Source organism: Cucumis melo, chromosome 1 (genome assembly GCF_025177605.1).
Source record: "Cucumis melo cultivar AY chromosome 1, USDA_Cmelo_AY_1.0, whole genome shotgun sequence".
NCBI classification, from domain to species: Eukaryota; Viridiplantae; Streptophyta; class Magnoliopsida; order Cucurbitales; family Cucurbitaceae; genus Cucumis; species Cucumis melo.
This window is the reverse complement of record NC_066857.1, coordinates 36,816,480-36,839,227: the sequence shown is the minus strand read 5'-3', so window position 1 is coordinate 36,839,227 and position 22,748 is coordinate 36,816,480. Positions and strand designations below refer to the sequence as shown.

General features: G+C 35.8%; 1 protein-coding gene across 4 annotated transcripts; it reads left to right on the top strand.

Annotated features, from left to right (window-relative positions):
• The first annotated feature begins 475 nt into the window (after positions 1-475).
• Positions 476-21,961, top strand: LOC103500612 (uncharacterized ATP-dependent helicase C29A10.10c). 4 transcript variants are annotated; one of them, XM_008463969.3, is made up of 21 exons: positions 476-975; positions 1,232-1,616; positions 5,079-5,195; positions 5,298-5,377; positions 6,128-6,274; positions 6,357-6,505; positions 6,605-6,735; positions 6,853-6,975; positions 7,135-7,208; positions 9,642-10,229; positions 10,387-10,498; positions 10,626-10,763; positions 13,251-13,577; positions 14,964-15,240; positions 15,364-16,640; positions 17,583-17,985; positions 18,057-18,967; positions 19,101-19,166; positions 19,250-19,375; positions 20,245-20,489; positions 20,583-21,961. In XM_008463969.3, exons 1-21 carry the CDS (start codon positions 851-853, stop codon positions 21,715-21,717), a joined length of 6,936 nt encoding a protein of 2,311 aa, XP_008462191.2. In that variant the 5' UTR covers positions 476-850; the 3' UTR covers positions 21,718-21,961. The 4 variants fall into 4 exon arrangements, with proteins under 4 accessions (XP_008462191.2, XP_016902853.2, XP_008462193.2 ...); XM_017047364.2 differs by lacking the exon at positions 20,583-21,961 and having other exon boundaries at positions 20,250-20,439; XM_017047363.2 differs by lacking the exons at positions 476-975; positions 1,232-1,616 and adding an exon at positions 2,240-3,948.
• Positions 21,962-22,748: the final 787 nt, after the last annotated feature.

The following is a 22,748-nucleotide window of genomic DNA, read 5'->3' as shown; positions in this document are numbered from 1 at the left end:
TATAATTTTCTGCTAACACTCAATCAAAATACTAACCTCAAGTATGACATGATAGGTTTAGAATACAAAGTATACAACAACAATTTTTGAATTTATTTTTATTAGTTACCACATTCCAAACATGGTTATAAATACATTTATTTCAACATTTTATCTATTCGACAAAATAAATAATTCAAAATTACATAAAAATAAAAGAAAAAACAATTTTCAAACACAAAACATCCAAAATTATTTATAAAATATTGTAAAATATAACAAGTTATATGTAATATTATAGTCCGCCGTAAACATTTTGTTACGTTTTATAAATATTAAGTGTATTCGAGACTATCCAATTTTAAAAAAAAAGTGTCAAAAAAATAGAAAAATGAAAAAAATGTTAATTTTTGTGTTTTAGTTTTTTTTTTTTTTAAAATATATAGTATAAATAGTTATTATTATTATTATTTGAAACAACACCAAATTTAGAACCAATTTCTTAGAAAAGGGAGGGTACAATGCTTTAGGGTGTAGATATGCGTTTTGGTGAGTGCGAGCGAGAAGGTGTTTCGATTTCCTCTCGGCTTTACTTTTGTTTCGTTTCCCGCGCCCTCAAAACCGCCAAGTGAGACTGAGAGGGCGACTTGATTCAACAATCATCGCCCTATCGTCACCGGCATCGGACTCACTGTCTAAGCTTCGTCGATCAAAGAAGAACAAGACCCTCTTTCCGAATCCCCAATCTATTATCTTCTCTCAGTCATTGCTCAGTCATCCACCGCCATGGACTCCCTTCTTATTTATACTCATTCTTGTCTCCTTCCAATTTGATCTTATCAATCCCACTTTCAGACATTCTCCCCGGTCAATGACTTCGATGGCTTCCACGAAGACACAACTATTGGCCCGCTGGCGAGCCATCGAGGAAGAAGATGAAACTGGCCATGGCACACATATGCAACCTCATCGTTTTCAACAGCTTAAAGAGGAATGGTATGTCTTTTGTTTCTCATCCATTTCCTCCACTCTGCACTTTCTCCATGATTCCCATTTCAGTGAATTTATTCTAGTTACTCTAGATGTTGCTAGAACAGGAATCTGATTATCACATTAACATTTTTGCGGCATCATTAGTATTTAGTTTCAACAATGCAAAATTGCTACTCTCTGTGTTTTTACGAGTGAAAATTGATTTATGTCATTTCGAGTTAAGTAGCTCTAATTTGCTAATTGCTATGTGTTCTATCAGGTTTGCAGACGCCTTTACTTATTTGATTAGTTTGCCCCAAGAAAGTCACATTTGGTGCGGATCATGGGATATAATGGGGCCTCTTCTGGAAACATTTTACAATTATTTCAAAGATGAAAGCCACGACTCTCCTCTCAGACGCCTATGGAAGAGGATCTCAATGGAAATGAATCAGTGTATTCAGTGCGTATGCCAGCATCACCAAGCCAAAGATATGTATAGTTCCGAGTACGAGTTGAGTTCCATTGGACCCCTTCTTGATGTATTGAGAAGACTTGACGAAGAAAGGGTCACTCAGTACTTGAGAAATATCAATCACAGAATATCACAGGGTGAATACGATGCTGCACAGGATAATTCTGAAGTTGTCAGTGTTGTATATGAGGTTTGTCAGTTTCCGGCCCCAGCTCCTCCCTCCACTGCCTAACTTTATTAACACACATCTGAGCGATGAATTCTACTTCCAATCTTTTCCTAGTTACTGCTGACTTGATTGATAACTTCAAATGCTGATACATTTTTTTGGGAGAAATAGAAGAATTTATAGAGAGGTGAAGAGAAAGAGGTCTGTGAGGTAGCTAGATTTAATGTGTATGTTATCCAACTTCAATGTAATAATGATTTTTTTTCCTTTTGGATTGGAGAGCTTTTCTGTAACTTGTGTGGACTCCGTTTTTCTTTGCCTTTCTATGCCTTTTATATTCTTTCATTTTTACCAATTTTTTCTTAAAAGCAACACCGATACACCGTGACTATTGGTAGTTGAAAAAATGAGAACAAGGATGGCTTCATGGAAATACAACTACTTCTCCTAAGCCAGGAGACAATTTGATTAAGTTGGTTGTAAGTGCATCTCCACCTACTATTTCTCTGTCTAGATCCCCTATTAAGGTTGCAAGGACATTAAAAAACTTAAGTGCAACTTTATTTGCATTTGGTTAGGTCGGATGTTGTTGGGAGGTCGGTGAATTAGGGGGGGGGGGTGTTTTTTTGGAAAGGAAACGAGTCTCACAATAATAGAGAGATAGAGCTCAATGTACATGAGGGTTAACAAAGAGCAATTGGGGGGAGGAACAGCAGGCGCACCCAGACATCTCAACTAGGTTGACACTCTCTTAGCGCCCTCATCATATCCAAGAAGCGAAAATAAATCCCTTATACTAGGTTCCTATTCTCAATACAATATAAAATCAAAAAGCCTCAAATACAAGGCCAAACATAATGATAAAATAATCTGTCCAAATAAAAACACAAAACAAAGGCAGAAGGTCGAGAACAAAGAAGAATAATCCTTGATTGAGCAGAAAACTGGTTGAAGTAGAGGGCTGATCCGGAAGACATAATGATCGAGGACTTCAAAGTGGGGAGGCTATAAAGGCTGGCCAATTTAATAAAATTTCCTGCGAAGAGTAATCCAGAATATATTTGGATAATGAACACCATGAAGATGCATTCAAACGAGCAGAATCATAACGTTCCTTCCAAGTTGAAGGTTTATCATGGAAAGCCATTTAGCTAACCGATATTGGTTATGAATCCTCAAATTACCAATCTCAACACCCCCTTCCTCCCCTGCTTCTAATTTCTTGATTTGGTCCGGAGGCTTGTTTTCCTTTCCTTTTGGATTTAGTTGCTCTTTGATGAACAAGGAGGCGACTGACGTTGTCTCTTTGTTGTTGTTGGGGGAGGTTAACTTTAGGCGTGGGAGAAGAGATTTGTGTGTCTGGGATCCCGACCCTCTGAGCAGTTTCTCTTGTAAACCTGATTTTTTATGTTTGTTGGATCATCTCCCTTTATTGTGTCTGTTTTTTCAGCATTTGGAGGATTAAGATTCCTAGGAAATGGGGTTATTATTTTGGCAAGTTTTACACAGATGTGTGAACATCTTGGATCGGCTGAAAAAGTGTGTGATGATAACAAGCTTTGCCTGATGCAGATCGGTGCTTTGCTTGATGCTGAGAAAGCTAAGGCCAAGTACTGATATGCTTCTCTAGAAAACTGTCCAGATCGGTTCTTTGACTGATACTGAGAAAGCTAAGTACAGTAGCACTATTTGCCCTGATAGAGGAACCTTCATTACATTTTACAAAAGGAACTGTTGATTGTTCATGGTAATGAAAGTGCTAAGCTTGTGAAGGCCTTCTGTAACATTCTGGGTATTGATGTTGTGAATGTTGGGAGGTTGAATCTTTTGGAGCTGTCTCCTGGAGGTCATCATGGAAGATTTGTTATCTGGACCAAAACTGCTTTTGAAAATCTTGATTCCATTTATGGATTGTTTAAGAAGTTCTATGAGAAAAAGAAGGGTTACGTTCTTCCAAGGGCGAAATGGTCAATGCTGATTTAGCTAGGATCATCAATTATGACGAGGTTCAATCTTAACAGCACATCAAGAAGGATGTGAAGAGACCTTTATTGGAGATGAACCCACTCAAGAGCCTTAGCTCCACGTTGAAGTATAATTCATATGCTAAGACTACAGGAGAATGTCTTTACTGGCCGAGGCATAACATGAAAGTAAAGAAGGAAAAGCTTGACAAGAAAAGGAACATTATCCCGAAGGAGGAGGCTGCAACAGTAGAGGCAGCTGGCAAAGCATGGTACCAGACAACAATTTCAGATAGCGATTACATCGTGTTCAATTAACTTCTCCATGTGGCTTGGTGTCTCTCAATGATTTTCCTTCTTTTCTTTGACATTTTCATAGCCTTAGTCTGGTAATTAAATTTTTATGCTATTGTTTCTTATTCTATTTTGCACCATGGAGGAAAGTAGGTTGAGGAATAGTTTATATTGTATCGAATAGGATCATGAGTGCTTCCTCCAAAAAAGTGTAGCTAAAGCCATACTTGCTGAAATTTGGGAGGAAGGGTCATTTTTTATGGTGTTCAGGGTGGGTGGAATTCTTTGGGTCTTATTGGGCGAGCGGAATAGGAGAGTGTTTAGGAGTTTGGAGAGAGAGCCTTTGGATGTTTGGTCCCTCCTTTGTTTTCATGTTTCTCTTTGGGCTTCGGTCTTGAAGGACTTTTGTAATTATCCTGTAGACACCTTATTACATAGTTGGAGTCTCTTCTTGTAGTGTAATCTCCCATCTTTTTGTGGGCTTGGTTTTTTGTATGCTCATACGTTCTTTAAATTTTTTTCTCAATGAAACTCGTTGTTTGCATAAAAGAAAAATTTGGTTTGAGAGAAATCAAATGGTCTTCCACGATAAATTGTAGTGGTTCAATTGGTTTGAAGTTACAAGGATCAATGCCTCGTCCAGGTGTTCTCTTTCTTAACCATTTGCTAAAATTTCTATTCAAGATATTTTTCTGAATTGGAATGCTTTTATTTTCTCAGTGTAGGCGTTTAATTATCTTGTACTTTTTGTTTTTTGTTTCATGTGACATTGTATTTTGAGCAATAACCTTTTTCATTATATCATTGAAAAGTGTTGTTTTCTTTAAGAAGAAAAACAGTCGAATGAGAAAAATTGTTAAAAGATAAATTTCCACGATTTTTTTTGTAGGCTGGGTTTTTTGTACGCCCTCGTATCCTTTTTATTTTTTATTTTCTCAATGAAGGTAAAGAAAGAAGAAAAAGGTCCACCCTTCACTTTCTAAGGTTTCTTTCAACAATGTTTGCTTTGTAAAGCTTCTTGTTGAGATATCTAAGGAATATCTATACTCTTTAATTATCGTTGTTGTTGTTGGTGTTGTTCTTTTTTTGGTATAGAAAAATAAAATATAGTATACATGGATTCATGCTGTTGTTGTCATCATTTCACATTGTAATGTTTGCAAAGTTGCAAACTCCTTTTCTTTCCACATGTGTAGTGATTGCACAAGTTCTGGTCTTACAACAGGTTTTAATGTTTCCTGTTCTTCTGGATGATCAATCTCTGTTCACTGAATTTGGAAAGTTCATCGAATCTGTAGATGATATCCATGAACTTGCTTTGGATGGACAGCAGCAGTTTCCGGTACTAAAGAGGAATACCTAATTATTCTGTCCTATTCTTTTTTTTTTTTTTTTGAAGAACTATTCTCTTTATGATTCTTATATGGTGCATATTGTCTGTCAGGGTGCTTATGCCCTTTTCTTTTTCAATAGAAGAGTGCGTTCGGTAGGTCATCGCTTAGCTGCTTCAATGGGAAAACTAAGGTACTTCTTGACAAGAATTAGTCATCTGTCTGTTTTACTGTGAATATTACCTGTCCTATCATTCTGTTGATGATAACCATGGACAGTCTGTAAAATAGCACTTTTGTTGTTTATCTTCTTCTTCTCCATACAATGAATCAAATGAAGCATTAGATACAAGTGTTAGTAGTATTGGATCAGAACCATTGGACTTGATTTCTAAAGAAATTGATTCAATTTTAGGCTTGAGAGAAGGGATGTTTGTGTTTGTAGTCCGAATCCTTTAGAGGGTTCTCTAGCAAGTCCTTTAGCTTTGTTTGATTTCCTTTATCTCTTGTAATATTAGATATTTATTTTCCTTGATGTCGAGTCTGATTTTGGGGGATGGAATATGGTGTACCATGACACCCTTTAAGAGTTAGTTAGTTAGATAGTTGGTAATAAGTTTGTTTGTTATTTTGATTTGTTAACGTTTCTTTTACAAACTTTTAGTTGCAATAACTTTTTTCCTATAAATAAAGTTCATCTCCCCTCATTGTAAGGTAAAGTTTGTTTTCATTCAAATCAAATTAGACTTTGGTATTACACCAGGAACCAAGTACCTTTAACCTTATTTCACATCACAATTTCTACTTTCCACTCGGTAGTTATCAAATTTTTTTGTAACATGTGAACACTTGTGTCCAAACTTGAAGTATCCAAGCATGTTATCCTTTGTTTCTTAGCCAAGATGAAGGAATAAACTTTATGGATATGTTATTTTGGTTGTAGGATGGCGACAGATTTGGAACCTTTGCAGCCTTTGCTTAAGAAATTTATAACTTTTCTGGAAACAGAAGCTCTGCCATCAACTTCTCTGATGCCAAGGCCAAGAGTACAGCTAGACCGTTTATCTGTATGGCTTGGGATTAAGTCATTGTAGGAAGTGGTTGCTAAACCTTTGATATAATTATGATATCTTTCTCTCTTTTGCTTCTCATATACTATGTTTTTTCTGAAGGCTTGGATTCTTGGAGCCTCCTGCATTTGAGGAAGGGATATTGGAGCGTTATCCCATTTTTCTTGACATCGTACTTAATCATATAAGTAGCGACTCACTTGAATTTGCTCATGCAGTTACATGCTTAAGACTACTCTTTGAGATGCTTGGTCAGTGAGCCACATTCTGCCGTTTTCATGTGTGTGTGAGTTTTCAGTAAATGGTACAGGTTTTGACAGTTTTTTTTTCTTAATAAATGTCCTTTGAAGGCTGTGAGCTTTGGTTGAGATCTACATTATCTCCTAGTGTGATGCGTAACACTTTATTGGGTCAGTGCTTCCACACTCGAAATGAGAAAAGCCATAAAGACATTTTTGATCTTTTTCTGCCGTTTTTGCGGGCAAGTATTTGGGGCCTTTGACTTATTATTTACTTTTTGTTGCTGCTGATATATTGTTTTTCCTTTTTTTAATTCGGTTTATTCTCAGTACTGAACTTAAATGTGGTATGTCTTCAGTCTCTCGAGGCTTTGCAAGATGGGGAACATGAAAAGCAACGTACGCATTTCCTTTATTTCCTTCTTCATCAAGTGCCAGTTAGCAGTAATTTTAGTGTCTTAACCAGGCAAAAGGCTTGTCAGGTTGTTTTTTCTACCCCATGGATGGTCATACTAATTTCATTATTCAACAATTAAGAATTGTATTGCACGCGCAAATTTAATGTATGTACTGTTTTCTGGTTGTATGCATGTGTAATATGTATTTGTGCATGTAAATTTATTGGTAGACTTTATTTTCAGATAGCTCTTCAAATTGTTCACCGAGGATATAAGATGAATCCGCCATGCCCTCCTTTCGAGTGTGCACACATGTGGTGAGTTAGCCTAGACTTCGATTTAAAATGTGTACTACATATTTTTTTCTACCATTCACTCTGAACTATCTGATGCATGGATTCCCTTCTTTTAGAAAGAAACTCCATGTAAATTTATGCATTTGGGTGATAAGCCCACACTTAAGTTTCTGCATGCAAGGCGGAGGAAGATGTATGAAGATAGGAAGAAAATGGGAAATGAACAACTACAGGCACAATGATGGGACCATGAAGTTAGTTTGGATGTACGATTGGAAATAGGAATGGAGAGAATTTTCAATGGTTGACTATTTGGAACATAGAGATGTCTAAACGTGTTGCAAAAAAGTAAATGATCCTCTGGAGAAAACCCGTGACAATTACAGGTAGAAGGCAGATCAACTCAGACGCTGTCAAGTATTTGAAGTCAGATATCTAGTTATGGTTCATTTACGCAAAAATCGACTTCGAGCAGGAACTCATACCAAGCTTCACCTGAGGAAGATTGAACCTTAACCTATTTTGAAAAAACCTTTGTTAGTTGTCAGATCGAAACATATTTTGGAGGCTATAGGTTTTGCTTTTACTCATCTTTGCAGAGGAAGCTTCCATCTTTATGCTTGTGTCGCTTTTCGTGGTTATTTTGAAGACCTTCATCGCCTTTTTTATTGAGTGCAGTGTTGTTCGGTGTTGGTTGCCCATTTTTCACTTCCATTGGGTGTTTGATATCTCGATTAAGATCAACTGTAATCTTAGAAGCTTATCCTTAGTTGTTTTGATCTCGTGGAGTTGTAAATTACCTTGCGGAGTTTTGTTTTAGAATATTTCTTTGAGCCTTTCAAGATTAGTCTCATCCTTGGTTTTTTAGTAAAGAGATTGCTTGAGTTCTGTCCTCTTTTGTTTTAAGAGGATTGTTTTAGTTTCTGCATAGATCTTACGCTTTGTTGTAAAAGGGTTTTTCGTCTTATTTTTATATATTTGTATCTTCAAAGTTCAACATTAGTTTCTTTTTATCATTTCTTTTTTTTTAAAAGTGGTGTAGGTACTAGGTAGTAAAAGAAATTCTCATGATTCCTTTGTATGGGTTAGAAAAGAATTTGAGATTGTGTAAGTCAATGAGGATTTCATAAGTCTCTAGGGTGATAAAATGAGACTAATGCTCAAATTACAAAAGAGGATACTAAACATAAAGCTATCAAAAGCTTCCCGGAACAAGAAGAGAAAACCAAAACAAGACCAAAATAACACATAAAGTGAGTGACTTGACATGAAATGAGACTTCTTCTAGGACAACTTGAATTTTGAAGAAACCAAAAACCAGGTTCTATCAACCATTATTTGACCGAACAACGAGATCAAAACCTTAACAAAAGCTCTTGGAGGTGATCTTTGTCAATATTTTGAAAATTATTTTGGAGTCAGCATTAGTATAAATCCCTTTGTGAGAGAAAAAGCTTTGGTGGAAATCGGTGAAAGAGTTGGTTGCATATCGATGGTTATTAAACCACCAATTCATCCAAATGCTTAAACTAGTGGTTGAAGGCAAATTTAATTATATATCACTAACACTCCCCCTCACTCGTGGGCTTGAAATATTTGAAAGACCCAATAAGTGGGAATCAATTTTAATTGGGGAGGAAATGACGATGCAGGGGAACATAGGACCTTCCTAGACCACCTACTCTGACCATATTAAACTATTAATTCACCAAAAACTTAAGCTAGTGGTTGAAGGAAAATTTAATTATATATCACTAACAATGGTAAATGGAAAACCATAGGTGATCATTACTTGAAGATTGAGAATTGGTCCGGAAATAAACACTCATCACTCTTAAGTACTGTTTTATTTTTGTTTCCTTTTAGTGTGCTTTATGTCTCTGTGTTGTTGCCTATGCTTCTTTTTTTAGTTCTTTTCGTTATTCCTTGTATCCTCGAGCATTAGTTTCTTTTCATTTCTTGACCAAAAGTTTCTTATCCTTCCTAAAAAAACAAATAGACACTCATGACCTGAATTAACTGTTTAGTTCTTTTGTATGTGTGTATGCATGTCCACTCACTTGATTCCTTTCCTAATTTACTTTCTTAAATAATCTGAATCTGATCTTTGAAAATCTGAGTGATGTGTGTAAGGTTGCGAACACAGTGCTTAGTTTGGAAAAATTATGAAGAGGCACCTGAAGTGTACAAGTTTCAAGTCCTGGTCAGCGTTGAAGATCCTATAATTAGTAGGGAAATTAATTGATAGTTGTTATAACGTTTTGCTACATATGTGAGTGGCTTCTAACAAGTTATAAATACTTGCCACTTTGTGGTTACTGAATTGAATAGCCGAGGACAAAGAAATTACATGATTACAGATTTGTTAGATCACTATTTAGTCTAATGTAAATTTCATTCTTCACGTCACTATTAGATTTTGTTGCTCATGTTGTCATTTTTTTTATTGACCAGGGGCCCTGCTCTTGTGTCATCACTGAAGGATTCTTCTCTACACAGCTCACTGAGGCAACCTGCATTTGAGCTTATACAATCTATTATAGTATCAGATGCTGCTGCATTGATTCATTCAATGCTGGATAGTTGTATAGTACCTCTCTCCAATAAAAGTAACGTGAATTATAGCTTCGTCATTGCTGAAGAAGAAAACACACTTATTTTTGCTCCCAATGAAATGGATGATAATTGTTGGGGTGAATTCAGTCTGCAGAGCAGTATAATTTCAACAGAATTTAAACAGTGGATGTGCGTACCTATGTTATGGATTGATGTTCTGGTTGATATTGATCCCTTGGTTCTGCCAATATCTTTTTCGAAAGCCATCTTCTGGGCTCGATCACGTTTTTCTATGGTAGAATCTGAAACCACTGCTGAATCTGAACTTCCACTGAGAACTTGGATATCGTCGTCTTCTTTTGAAATCTCCAGTTCACTGGGATGGAAGGTGCCAACTGGTTCTGATGATGGTGGGGATGGGAAAGAGCCAAAAAACTCACTAAAAGTGTGCACGATGTCCCTTCCTTTAATAAAAACATTTACAAGGTTTTTGCAATTCATCTTCACGTACAATTTATTTGAGCTGTTGAGAATTACCTTTCAGAATTATTTTTATGCTGCTAAGCTTTTAGTACATTGTGCTTTATCTAGTTGGTGACAGGCTCTATGATACTTGGTTCACTTCAGTCTATGCCTCTTTCAGGTTGACTGCTCATTTCTTAGTTCTCTTGGGGCAAGGAGAGCTGAGGAAGCAGTGGACTTGGGAGCCAAGAATGGGGGAAAGTCTGATCCTTTCGCTTTTTGATTCTAGTGATGTAATACAATATCTTCTTCGTTTGTTTCCTTTTTTAAATGATTTTCAGTCTTTTGTTTTATCCTTTTCCTTCTCATTTTTATTGTTATCCAAAAATGCACGTATATGAATATATTTTTTCAATTCAGAAAGTAAGGCAGTTTGGAAAGCATATCTTGGAACAAATTTCAAACACAAAGGGCCTGTCTTGTGGATTGGAATTTCTTTGTTCTTCTGAGCACTCATTATCTGCCGTCTTTTTGGGAATGAGACATGCTCTGAAACTGGTAATCAAAATTCTAATCTGAGCTAGGTTATTATTCATTTGTATTATTTAATTTAAATCTTATTGTATTCTTTCTCGTTGATAGTTATATTTGCATCTACATATGTCGTCGGAGTTTCTTATTAGTTATGTATCCAAATTCGTTGTTCAAATTTTGCCAAATTTGTTAGTATTATATCTTCAACATGCATGTGTACTTATGACACAAAAGCTTCTGGTGATGACGCAAAAGCTTAAGTTGACGATGAAGGTAAATTTAGTTTTATATGAATACTCTAACACTCCACATTTGTGGACTTTAAATTTGTAGAAGATCCAATAAGTGGAAGTTAATACAAATTGGAGAGGAAATAACATTGTAGGAGCTTGAACACATGACTTTTTGCTTTGATACCATGTCAAATCATTGATGGACCCAAGAGGTTAAGCTTATGAGTTTGGTAAATTCAATTAGATCAACACTTCAACAATGCCATACTTTTTTTCTTGGGGGAAAATCAACACGTTTTTTAAGGGAATGGTGAAAAGAGACTAATGTTCAATAATACAAGGATATAGAAAACAAAGACACTTTTCATTATGGGATGATGCACAGTATTTTCGAGGACATATGGAAGCAAGATAAATCACCTTTTTTTTCTTTTTTATGAGAACAACAACTTTCATGAATGAAAAGTACGTTTTTTCTTTAAAAAAAATGAAAGAATAGATGGGCCTATAGAAAACTAAGCCCACAAAAGGGGACTCCCTTTACAAGAAGAGACTTTAGCTATACAATACCCTGCCTATATAGTAATTACAAAAATCCTTGGAAATCAAAGCTCATTGGGAAACATGAAAATGACAAGGGACTATAACTCCCTAGAATCCCTTTCAACCCCCCTAAACACTCTGCTATTCCATTCACCCTATATTCGAAGAAGAAACTGGTGAGGTTCTTAAAGCAATTTCGTTCACTTTATAAAACCCAAAGAATCGTGCAGACACTAGCCAAACACCGAAAACAACCTTTCTCTTCAAACGGTGGATTGTGGAAGAGCTCTTCGATCGAAGGCCAGATATCTCTGTGATAAACACTTGCGAAACCAAATGTTTGGAAAAGAGAATCCTAGAAACCACCCACTAAGCCACAACGCAGAGAATACGGTCTAAATCTTCCTCTGCCTTCTGACAAAAAATACAACAAAAAGGACCAACCAGTGAGGTTAGCTTCTTGACAAGCTTGTCCAACGTGCTAACATGACCGTGAAGAACCTACTAAGTAAAGTCACTGTTCTATGGACCTTAATCCTCCAGAGCATTGAAAAAATCGAACCGCCTAAGGGGGAGAGATCCACTAAACATTGAAAGAAGGATTTGCATGAGAGCCCTCTAAAGGATTGTGGCTTCAAACTGTGGCTCCAAGACATCTCTTCTCCCGAATCTAAAGGGGAGACTCTCACGTAAGGAAAGAAGGGCCACTACCTCCATTGTTTCCCTATCAGAAAGAATAATCACTTGGTTAGATGGGATTTAGTGTCAAAAGCCAAGATTCATGGAGAGCTCTTTATTGGATTTTTTATTTAAATATTATTATTATTGTTATTATTTTTAAAGGACACGTATCTTTTCGTTAAGGAAACGAAAAGAGACTACTATTCAATAGATACAAGGATACAAAAATACATAGATGCAAGATAAGCGCTAAACAAACGAAGACAACTAAAAAGAAACCAAAATTTTAAAGGAACAATGAAGGCATGCCAACCTTTTTAAATATTTTGAATTGAGAACTCTTCAAATTTTTTGAAATTTCATGGCGGAAGGCCCCAAAAAGGCTCTTTTGTAAAAGCTAGCTGAAAGCTTAGGGTTTAACTAACTGTTAGTTGTTATGTTAGGTAAACATCTTGTATCTAATTCCCTCTATAAATAAGATCCTCTCTCATTTTGAAGATCGATTCATTTGGTTCAACTTTAGAGTTTTGGTACTACACCGTTTCAGCAGGAGATAAAAGGAGAAAGGGGTACAGATTCATCCTTTCACTATTCATTCCTTTGAAACAAGTTTACGAGGGCTTCCCCATAATTTTCATCAGAAACTAAAAGCTCATCCTCTGGGGCTTGAACAAAAGTTTTGAGCTTTTCGATATAATAGTGTTTTCTATTAATTTGTCCTTCATTTTCTGCTACCAGTATATGTTGTCGTTTTTTTTTTATTATTATGAAACTATTTGATAATTTTTCTTCTGTTTGTTTGGTCATAGCTAAATAATTGTTGATTACTGATAGTCCTATCATCAGCATGCCAAAAGAATTTCATATGTGATTTAGGCATTAAACCCCAAAATGTTTTAAGTTTTAACATAATTGAACTGCACCAGTAATATATACTGGATTTGGCTTTTTGGGTTGATTACAGATTCACGATTAAACTGTGAACGTGATGGTGGTGGCCTTTTTTCCTTCCTATTTGTGATTGTTGATATACAATTTCGCTCGTATTGTCCAGGTTCAAATGGATTCTATCCTCGTGAAATTTCAGAATCTGCATCATTTGTTCTTCATACTTCGTAAGCTAGTAGAAGGTGATTCACTTCATTCAGCTTTGCCAGAAAATTTATCCAATCATACGGATGTCACAAATACCTCTTCCCAAGGCGGATTTCTTAGACAACCAGTTTTTGATGCATCAATGCTGAACTTCGGCAAACAATCTTCAAAAGTTAATTCTAAATTACTCCAACAGTTCAGTTGTTTACTATCTAATGCAGCGTGGCCTTCTATTTTGAGGCTATTGGTTGAAGGCAAGGGCTTTCTCGATTACAGTTATTGTCAAGTATGTCCATTTTATATGCTTCAAGACGTAACTGGTTATCTGTTCATTTTATTTGTAGCCTGTAAAATTATGAGCTTCATACCTCCTTCAAAGCCAAATGTCTTGGTTGTTTTCTATTCTTCTTCTTTTTCTACTTGTTTTTATTATTTTTTTATTTTTTAAGGAATGCCTTTGGGAATAAGAGGCTTGTTTGCTTATAAAAAATTAACTGGTTAATTTTTCTGTAGATCTGATAAAATTAAAAGAAACAATTCACCAAAAAAAAAAACAGAAATTTTCATTTGCTGGAGTGAAGAAGTACACAAGTATTAACTTGCCAAGAACGTTAAACAAACAATGCACAAACTAGATTACTTGATTCTGAGCCCATTCATGCGTGAAAAAGCTTAACTGCAAAGTGGATGGATAAATAGAACATTATTTAAAACAAGAAACAATCTCTCATTGATGTAAGGGAAATAATTAAAAGTTCAAGGGATACAGGAGGAGCAAATAAGAAAATTTTGAAACAGCAAATACACCCATTTGGAGAACGCCATGAACAAAACTATTTCTATACCTACTAACTAAACACACCCTATCGACAATGACTATTATTGGCTTTTGCTACCAACTAGAGAAACTTGAGAAAACTATGGAGGGCCTTCCAAATCTGCTGCTATAGCTTCTACGTTGTACTTCTCAGAAAGGACATAGTAAGCATCATTGAGCTCTTGTTTTTCTTGAGAAGAATCTCTAACTTCCTTTGAAGATATTCTATTATGCAAAGAACCTTTTATGACGAATCAATTCCAGCTCTATTTGATAAAAGAATAAATTGCCAATTGCAAAGATGAGTTTAGATTAGTGCTCTCTTAAAGTGATAATTTCAAGAGACTATTTAAGAAACGATTATTTTCCTAAATCATCAAGACAAGATGCAAAAATTTGATTGATAAATGAAAAGAAGCCAGAATGCTCATGGAAATGAACTCTTGGAAGAGTGAAAAAAAGACTACAGAATTCTTAGTGTCAAGTGACTCTAAATTTTGAATAATTCTGGAAATTAACCCATCCTCAAGACTCATTGGAACATACTTCAAATCTGAAGAGAAAAAAGAAGAGAAGAAGAAAGAACAAGAAAGAGAGAGGGAGAAAAATAAAAAGAAAAGGAAAGTAAAAAGAGAAAAAGAGAAAAAGAGAAAAAGAGGAAAAATTGTATCAAACATCCAATCTTTTTCCTCTCAGTTTCATGGATGAGGAAATGGATTCGATAAATTCTACTGACCTCTTTACAAACTTCCTCATGTTGGAAAGATCTTATCTTAATATTTTACTTACCATAGACTGACAGACTTATTTACTGATTGCAAATTTATATTATCATGATACTTTCTTTGTTTACAGATGACTTGTGTCCGCTTACTTGAGATCATCCCCATTGTTTTTGAACGCTTTAACCCATCATTAGTTGAACTCTCTGGTACCAAGATGGAAGTGAAAGATGCATGTGGTTTCAATTGGCTTCATGATCTAATGGATTGGGGAAAGTCATCTCTTAAGGTTGTTGTCACTTACTGGAGACGTGCTATAATTTCATTGCTGAACTTCATTAAGGGATCATGTTGTCTTTCTGCTACATCAACAATTAGGGCTATCGAACACCTTATATCATTAGGCGAAGGTTTTTTCTAGAAACTCCTTTTTTTTTTCTCACACAGAAATGATGTTTAATATCATTTATCATAATTACCACCCAATACTGTCACTAATTTTTTAAGTACACTTTTGTTTAATTTTTCTTCAGATGCTGCTGCGACGGATGAGTTAACTGAGAAGGTAGCTCACCTAACGATTTTATTATCCAAGAGCGAAAAACACAATATTGTCAAGACCAATTTGCAAACGGACGCTTTAGTGCTTGAAGACTTCCCATCTGGCCGCAAGCTTTCCACCACAACATTTGAGTCTCCTGGTGTAGAGGATGTAGATGTGCCGATGTTGGTCAACAGTTCGGAGGCTAAGAAGGAAAATTTTGGTGAATTGATTGTCCTTTCAGACGATGAATCAAAACCGCATGTTTCTCCGATGAGAGCCTTTCTATCTGAATCTGATGTAGGTATAGCTCCCAGTAATGAAAATGATACCCGAGGTGATTTTGGAAAAAGTAAGATTTTGGTTGTTGAGCCTTCAAAATACGCAGTGGATAGAGACCAAGAAATAAATGATCAATGTAGCTCTACTTTTGCACTCAAAGAGCGTGCCTCTGGCAATTCAAAAGCCAGCCCAGCAATGTCATCTTTCTTGAAATCTAAGGATGTGGATGCCAAACCTAAAGAAATGGACTCTGAATGCATTCTAAGTAAAAATGTTGCTCAAAATGGTAGAATTAATTTGAAGGTCCTATCTAATAAAGCAACTGGTTCCAAAAGCAAAAATCAATCTTGTGAAACTGCAGTTTCTGTAGCAGATTGTGCTGTTTTGAAACAAGTAGTGTCAGATGCTGCTGATGATCCGCTGGAAATTGAACTCAATTCTGCCAGAAACCAGAAAACAAATATTTTAAAACCAATCACCATTGTTCCCAAGCGACGAGTCATCCAACTTAAAACACCTGATGAGAATAGAGCTGTCCATTTAAAAAGGCAGATGATCGGTGCAAAAAGATTTAAACCACCAAGGCTTGACGACTGGTATAGATCTATATTGGAATTAGATTACTTTGCCATGATTGGTTTGACATCAGCGAGTGAAGATAAGAGTCATATGGTTAAACATTTACAAGAGGTTCCTGTATGTTTTCAATCACCGGAACAGTATGTAGAGATTTTTCGGCCGTTGATTTTGGAGGAGTTTAAAGCTCAGTTACGCAATTCTTTTGTTGAGATATCTTCTTGGGATGAGATGTATTTGGGCAAGATTTCTGTACTATCGGTGGAGAGAGTTGATGAGTTTCATCTTGTTCGTTTTGCCTATGATGACAACAACTCAGTGGCTTCTAAAAACTTTGCCGAAAATGACCTCATTTTGCTAACTAAAGAGCCTCCTCAAAAATCTCCGCAGGGTGCACATATGGTTGGAAAGGTAGTGTGTGACACACGGAATTCTTTTTATTTATTAAAGTGGAGAGAATAATGATAGTATGTGATATAGCATCTTAGTGTTACTTGTATTTTGTAGCATTTTAGTGTTTCTTGTATTAGCATTTACCCTGTTAGAATTTGAAATTTAGCATTCTTAAATATAAGGCCCATCTGGTCCAGTACATTAGCCAGGGTATGTGGTGGCACATGTGAAAAATTGAGGAAGACAGTGGTATTTGCAGCCGTCGGTAGCGGACAACTAGGATAGCATAGTGATGTGAGTTTACCCAGTGAAAGTGACTGTGGCATAGGTGAAATACAGAACGTAGTGGCTGCGAGATTAGTTTCCTCGCATGGGTAGGATGCCAAGTTGGATTTTTTAGGTTTTGAAAAAGAAGACAACACAGCCCAAGGCCCATATTGTATTACAATCTCCTTTTCTGAAAACAGATTGATCTTACCCAATTTATTCAAATCCAGCTCATCAATCAGACTGTAGCCTCACTTACTTCCAGAGTCTTCTTTATTCTCACAATCTAAGAATGCATAGACACAGATATGATATAACACCGACTTGGCATCATGTCATCTTTTAAAAATTTAGAACATGGACACGGTTAGGACACTTTTATTAAAACTTAAATATATAACTCTTCCAACTTGAGGGAGCTTGAACCTCCCTTGGGCTTATTGTAGGTCTGCTGCCACTACTCAACCCTAAATATTTGTTAGGGTATAATCTAAAGTATTGTGTATGCATTATAGTTGATTTCTAGAAGCTGGAAAGTAAGATTCGTTCGAAGAACTGCTTGAATGATCCTTGATAGAATATAGAGAAACTGAACTCTGCCATCATTGTTGGAATATCTGCATCTTTTTGTTGACCTCCTTCCTCCCCTTCAATGTTAACAAAGATTCTAAATTTACCTGTTTGTTTTTTCAGGTGGATAGGCGCGAGAGAGATAATAAAAGAAAAATGAATCTGCTCATAATTAGGTTCTATTTATTGAGTGGTTCTTCTCGATTACATCAAGCCAGAAAGAACCTAATTGAACGTAGTAAATGGCATGCAAGTCGGATTATGAGCATTACACCTCAATTACGAGAATTTCAGGCACTTTCATCAATAAAGGATATTCCTGTTGTTCCAACAATATTAAATCCCAAAACTTCTTCTATTCCTCATGATGAATCCAAAGTAGTTGATCTAAGTAAACTGTCCCGACCATTGCAACAGATATTGAAGTCATCCTTTAATGTCAGTCAACTACAAGCAATTGACGTTTCCATAGGATCAAGAAATATGAAGAATGACCTGGAATTATCCCTCGTTCAGGGTCCACCAGGTACGTTATATTCAAGATCTGACGTTGAGCAGTTATTGTGTTCTCTAATTATGCTTGTTTTCTGTTAACAGGTACTGGGAAGACAAGAACTATATTGGCCATTGTCAGTGCCTTGCTTGCTTCTGCTTCACAAAAAACTAACCTTGCTGCATCTTCTCTCAATAGAAGTTTGAAACAAGACAATTCAAGGCCAAAGATTAGTGAGGCTGTCGCAGTTGCAAGGGCATGGCAAAATGCAGCATTGGCTAAACAATTGAATGAGGACAAGCAAAGGAATTCAATATCAATAGATTGTACCATGAAAAGAAGGGTCCTTATTTGTGCTCAATCCAATGCAGCGGTTGATGAATTGGTATCCAGAATTTCCAATCTTGGTCTTTATGACGGTGATGGTAAGATGTACAAGCCATATCTTGTCAGAGTTGGAAACGCTAAAACGGTTCATCCAAATTCACTGCCCTTCTATATTGATTCTCTTGTTGATCAGCGGTTGGCTGAAGAGAGAATGAATTCTAATGATGCGAAGAATGATTTAGGGACAAACTCATCTATGGAACTTCGTAGTAATCTAGAGAAGTTGGTAGATCGTATTAGATATTATGAAGTCAAATGTGCAAACCTGAGGGATGAAAATCCTGACCTCAAAAGTTCTGTGGAAAACCATGCGGGGGATGATGAAAAGGAGATGTCTTTGAAGGAATTACAATCAAAGCTTCGAAAACTATATGAACAAAAGAAACAAATATATAAAGATATTAGTATAGCACAGGCATTTGAGAAGAAATCTAACGAGGAAGTCAAAGCACTGAAGCACAAATTGCGAAAGTCAATACTAAGGGAAGCTGAAATAGTGGTAAGTACTTTAAGTGGCTGTGGAGGAGACCTTTATGCAGTGTGTGCTGAGTCAATACTAAGTTGCAAGTTTGGAAGTTCATCAGAAAACACTCTATTTGATGCTGTTGTGATTGATGAAGCTGCTCAAGTAAGTTTGTTTCTGTCTAGAATTTAGTCTTTTTTTTTTTCCTTTTTTTTAGTGACTATAGAACTTAGCTTTAAGTGGACTAGTTAAGCCTTGACTTTTCCATGCTCTTTTTAAATGTTCCTTCTTGCTTTAGGCTTTGGAACCTGCTACTTTAATACCTCTTCAGCTTTTAAAATCAAGTGCAATCAGATGCATAATGGTGAGGAGTATTTAATTTATTGTCTTTCCAAATTCCATGTCATTGTTGAGCATCTATATTGAGTCTTCTATTTATCATCGAAGGTTGGAGATCCAAAGCAGCTTCCTGCGACTGTTCTTTCTAACGTTGCAAGTAAGTTTTTGTATGAATGCAGTATGTTTGAGCGATTACAAAGGGCTGGCCATCCAGTTGTCATGCTGACAAGACAGGTAAACTAATTAAAAGAATTAAATATCAATCTCAATATTGATATTTTAATTTTACAGATATATCAATAAATATTTTTGTAAATGCAAAAGTTTATAAAAACTCTTTGGATTAACAATCAAGTTATTTTAACTTCTAAACTATGTTGTAGATTTCGATTTTGGTATATATGTATATCTTCATACTAGAATTTATTGATGATAAATTTTTAATGTTTTATGGGTATTTATTATAAGATTTATCAAAGATATCGATGTCAAACTCTCCAAACTTAAGGATATATCGACGAATATTTTAATATTTAGTTTAAATTGCACGGTTATTTTCCATCTTTGGATATGCCTCCATATATCACAATTACAGTTTATCCTATCTAGTGGTCAATTGGAGGAGTTTTTATGTAGGCTCTTAATGGATTGATAGTGTCTTTCCCTCTCTTTTTGTATTATTTCATTAAATCTGTAGAGCAATAGTGTGTTTCACATTGAAAGAAGAAAAAAGATGGCCTCCAAAAATGGTCTCCAGCCAGCGACTAATTTGGTTAGACTATAATCTATAAAAGGATTAAATATTTTACCCTGATAAAAAGATTTACAAAGAACCATTTCCATACAACTTTCAAAAGGAGAACGGGCTTGCTTCTGGAAACAAGCCAGAGGGATTTTTTTGCCTCTTTAAAGGATGCCTCCACGAAGGAGGAAAATCCTTTGGTTGAATTTTGATTGGGCTTGCTTTTGGACTACTGATGTCATACTTTCATGAATTGTATGCATCGTCTTTTTTTTTTCAATTTTTTGGCTTCAAAATAGATGGTATGGGTCTTAATGATAGGAAATTTGAAATGCATTAACTGTCAATGTTCCATTCTCAGTATAGGATGCATCCAGAAATCTGTCACTTTCCATCTCAGCATTTTTATGATGGAAAGTTACTCAATGGAGATGGGATGTCTGGAAAAAATGCATTGTTTCACGAGACAAAAGGTTTGGGACCATATGTTTTCTTCGACATTGTCGATGGCAAGGAGCTTCGAAGTAAAAGCGGTGGTGCATTTTCACTCTATAATGAGCACGAGGCTGATGCTGCAGTTGAGCTAGTGAAGTTTTTCAAAGAGAGGTAGATGACTTGCTTATTTAAAATTTGTTTATGTATACTCGGAGAGAGCCTATTGCTTCCTGCTTTAAACTTTTGAATTGTTATGCATCACAGCCATCCGACTGAGTTCAACAGAGTAAGAATTGGCATCATAACTCCCTATAAGTGTCAACTGTCACTACTACGATCCCGTTTCTCCCATTCATTTGGAGCTTCTTTGGTAGTTGACATGGAATTTAATACTGTGGATGGTTTCCAAGGTCGTGAGGTTGATATTCTGATTCTGTCAACTGTAAGAGCAGGAGATTCAAGTCCTCATTCTGGAAAGAACTCTAGTGGTATTGGGTTTGTTGCTGATGCTAGACGTATGAATGTTGCTCTGACAAGAGCAAAGCTTTCTCTTTGGGTATTAGGAAATTCAAGGACTTTGCACGTGAACCCTGACTGGGGAGCTCTTTTGAAGGATGCTAAAGAGAGAAATTTGGTTGTATCAGTAAAAAAGCCATATGACTCAATGTTCAAAACTACTAATCTTAGAAATTCTAATCTGCAGACTACGGAGAATAATTCAAAAACTCCGAAGCATACTGACAATAGAGCAAGGCACCATGCAAAACGTAGTGGGAAAAAAACCTTTGAAAGTGAAGGGAAAGATACTCCCACTCAATGTACTAAAACTAACGATATTGATTCCAGTCAGGATAACGCCTCTGTTAAAGAGGATGCTATTCCTCCGGTTGCTGGCGGTATCAACCGACCCTCTAAAGCTGCTAAGGGCGCTGTTCGCATGGAACACGGCAGAGACTTCGAAAGTAAAAGTGGAAAGAGTGCTGAGAAGAAATTCAACAAGTGCAATACCAGTCGTGGTAAGAGGAAAGTAGACCGTGAAAAGTCGAGTAATTTTGATAACTCTGAACGAGGTAAGGTTGATAATCATACATTAAAAAGACCAAAAGAGTCGCCCCAGCACGATACAATTTGTATTAATTTGGAATCTCCAGCTCCCTTGGTAGAAGAAAGCTCCAAGGAGGAACGTAACAATAGTGCTGCACCAAGTCGATGTGACACTGAAAAGGAATTGATAGTGAAAAGGAAAAAACAGCGTGAAGCTGTTGATGCCATCCTTTTTTCATCACTAATTCCTTCGAAGAAGTCCGAAATGTCAATGAAACTTATCTCAGACAAAAAACCACATTCACTTTCAAATGTTCGTGGTAGCATGAAACCTCCAAAGGGAAGAAAAGGCTGATGGTGTCTATCCATTTGAGGTTTGGAACATACCTAATTCAATTATGGAACGCTGGTGGTTGAAGATATCATTCTTGCACCTCTTTTTTGGACTGACTTGTAGAGTTTTGTCAATATTTTGATCGTTAACAAAAATGAAAATTTTTTGTTCACTTCCTCCCCTTGGTTGATTAACTGTAACGAACACTCAAAGGTGCAATATAATAGATATATATTACAATTTCTAGCACAAGGAAAGCTCAGTACATATTTCTTTTATTTTAGTGATTAAAGTATGATATATATTACATTTTTATGATCTCGAAGGTGCAATTATCAAGGAGTACTTAAGTTTAAAGTTACTGAAACTTTGCATTTATGTGCCCTGGTTTGTTTCCAGATGATTTTCTTATATTTTAAAAATCATTTCAAACTTCTTTACTGTTTACTACTCCAACTCCAGACACTTTTTATAATATTTTTAAAGTTTATCTAAAACAATCTTTTTCAAAAGAGTTAAAATAAAATTGATTTTTTTTTTAGAAATACTTTTTTCTCGGATCAGTTCTTAAGTTTTAAAATTTTAGTTAGGCAGTATAACTATCTAAGATAATTGCAAGTATGTTTTATTTTAGGCAAACAATCGAATATAAGATTGAAAAATATTCATCACTATATATTGACTGGGACATAATGCCAAACTTCTCTTTGAAATTGCTAATTATTGAATGTACTTGCACATTAATTACTAAAATCATTGAAACACCAAACTCTGACCATTATAATCAGTAACTGTACTGATTGATGGATGAACTCTAATCACCTACTTTATCCTAATTTTTGTGTTGCTTGGAACAAAATTTCTTAGATTCTTTTTGTACAAGTATTATTTCATGGACTGAAAATTTTATATCTATTTTTGTGCAGTCTAGATTGCACATAAATAAAAATTTGTTAAAAATGGATACAAAATTTTACTATATAAGGTTAAACGGATGTCACCTAATCATTGTTTCACTACATTTTTTGTCGTCCTATTAAGTTGTATACTGA

Bases quoted from the DNA above. Each gene is read 5' to 3' on its own strand.
- LOC103500612 (XM_008463969.3), top strand. From the start codon at position 851: ATGACTTCGATGGCTTCCACGAAGACACAACTATTGGCCCGCTGGCGA. The intron at 10,499-10,625 runs GTAATACAATAT...TTTTCAATTCAG, and splicing joins CGCTTTTTGATTCTAGTGAT to AAAGTAAGGCAGTTTGGAAA. The intron at 18,968-19,100 runs GTAAGTTTGTTT...TTCTTGCTTTAG, and splicing joins TGATTGATGAAGCTGCTCAA to GCTTTGGAACCTGCTACTTT.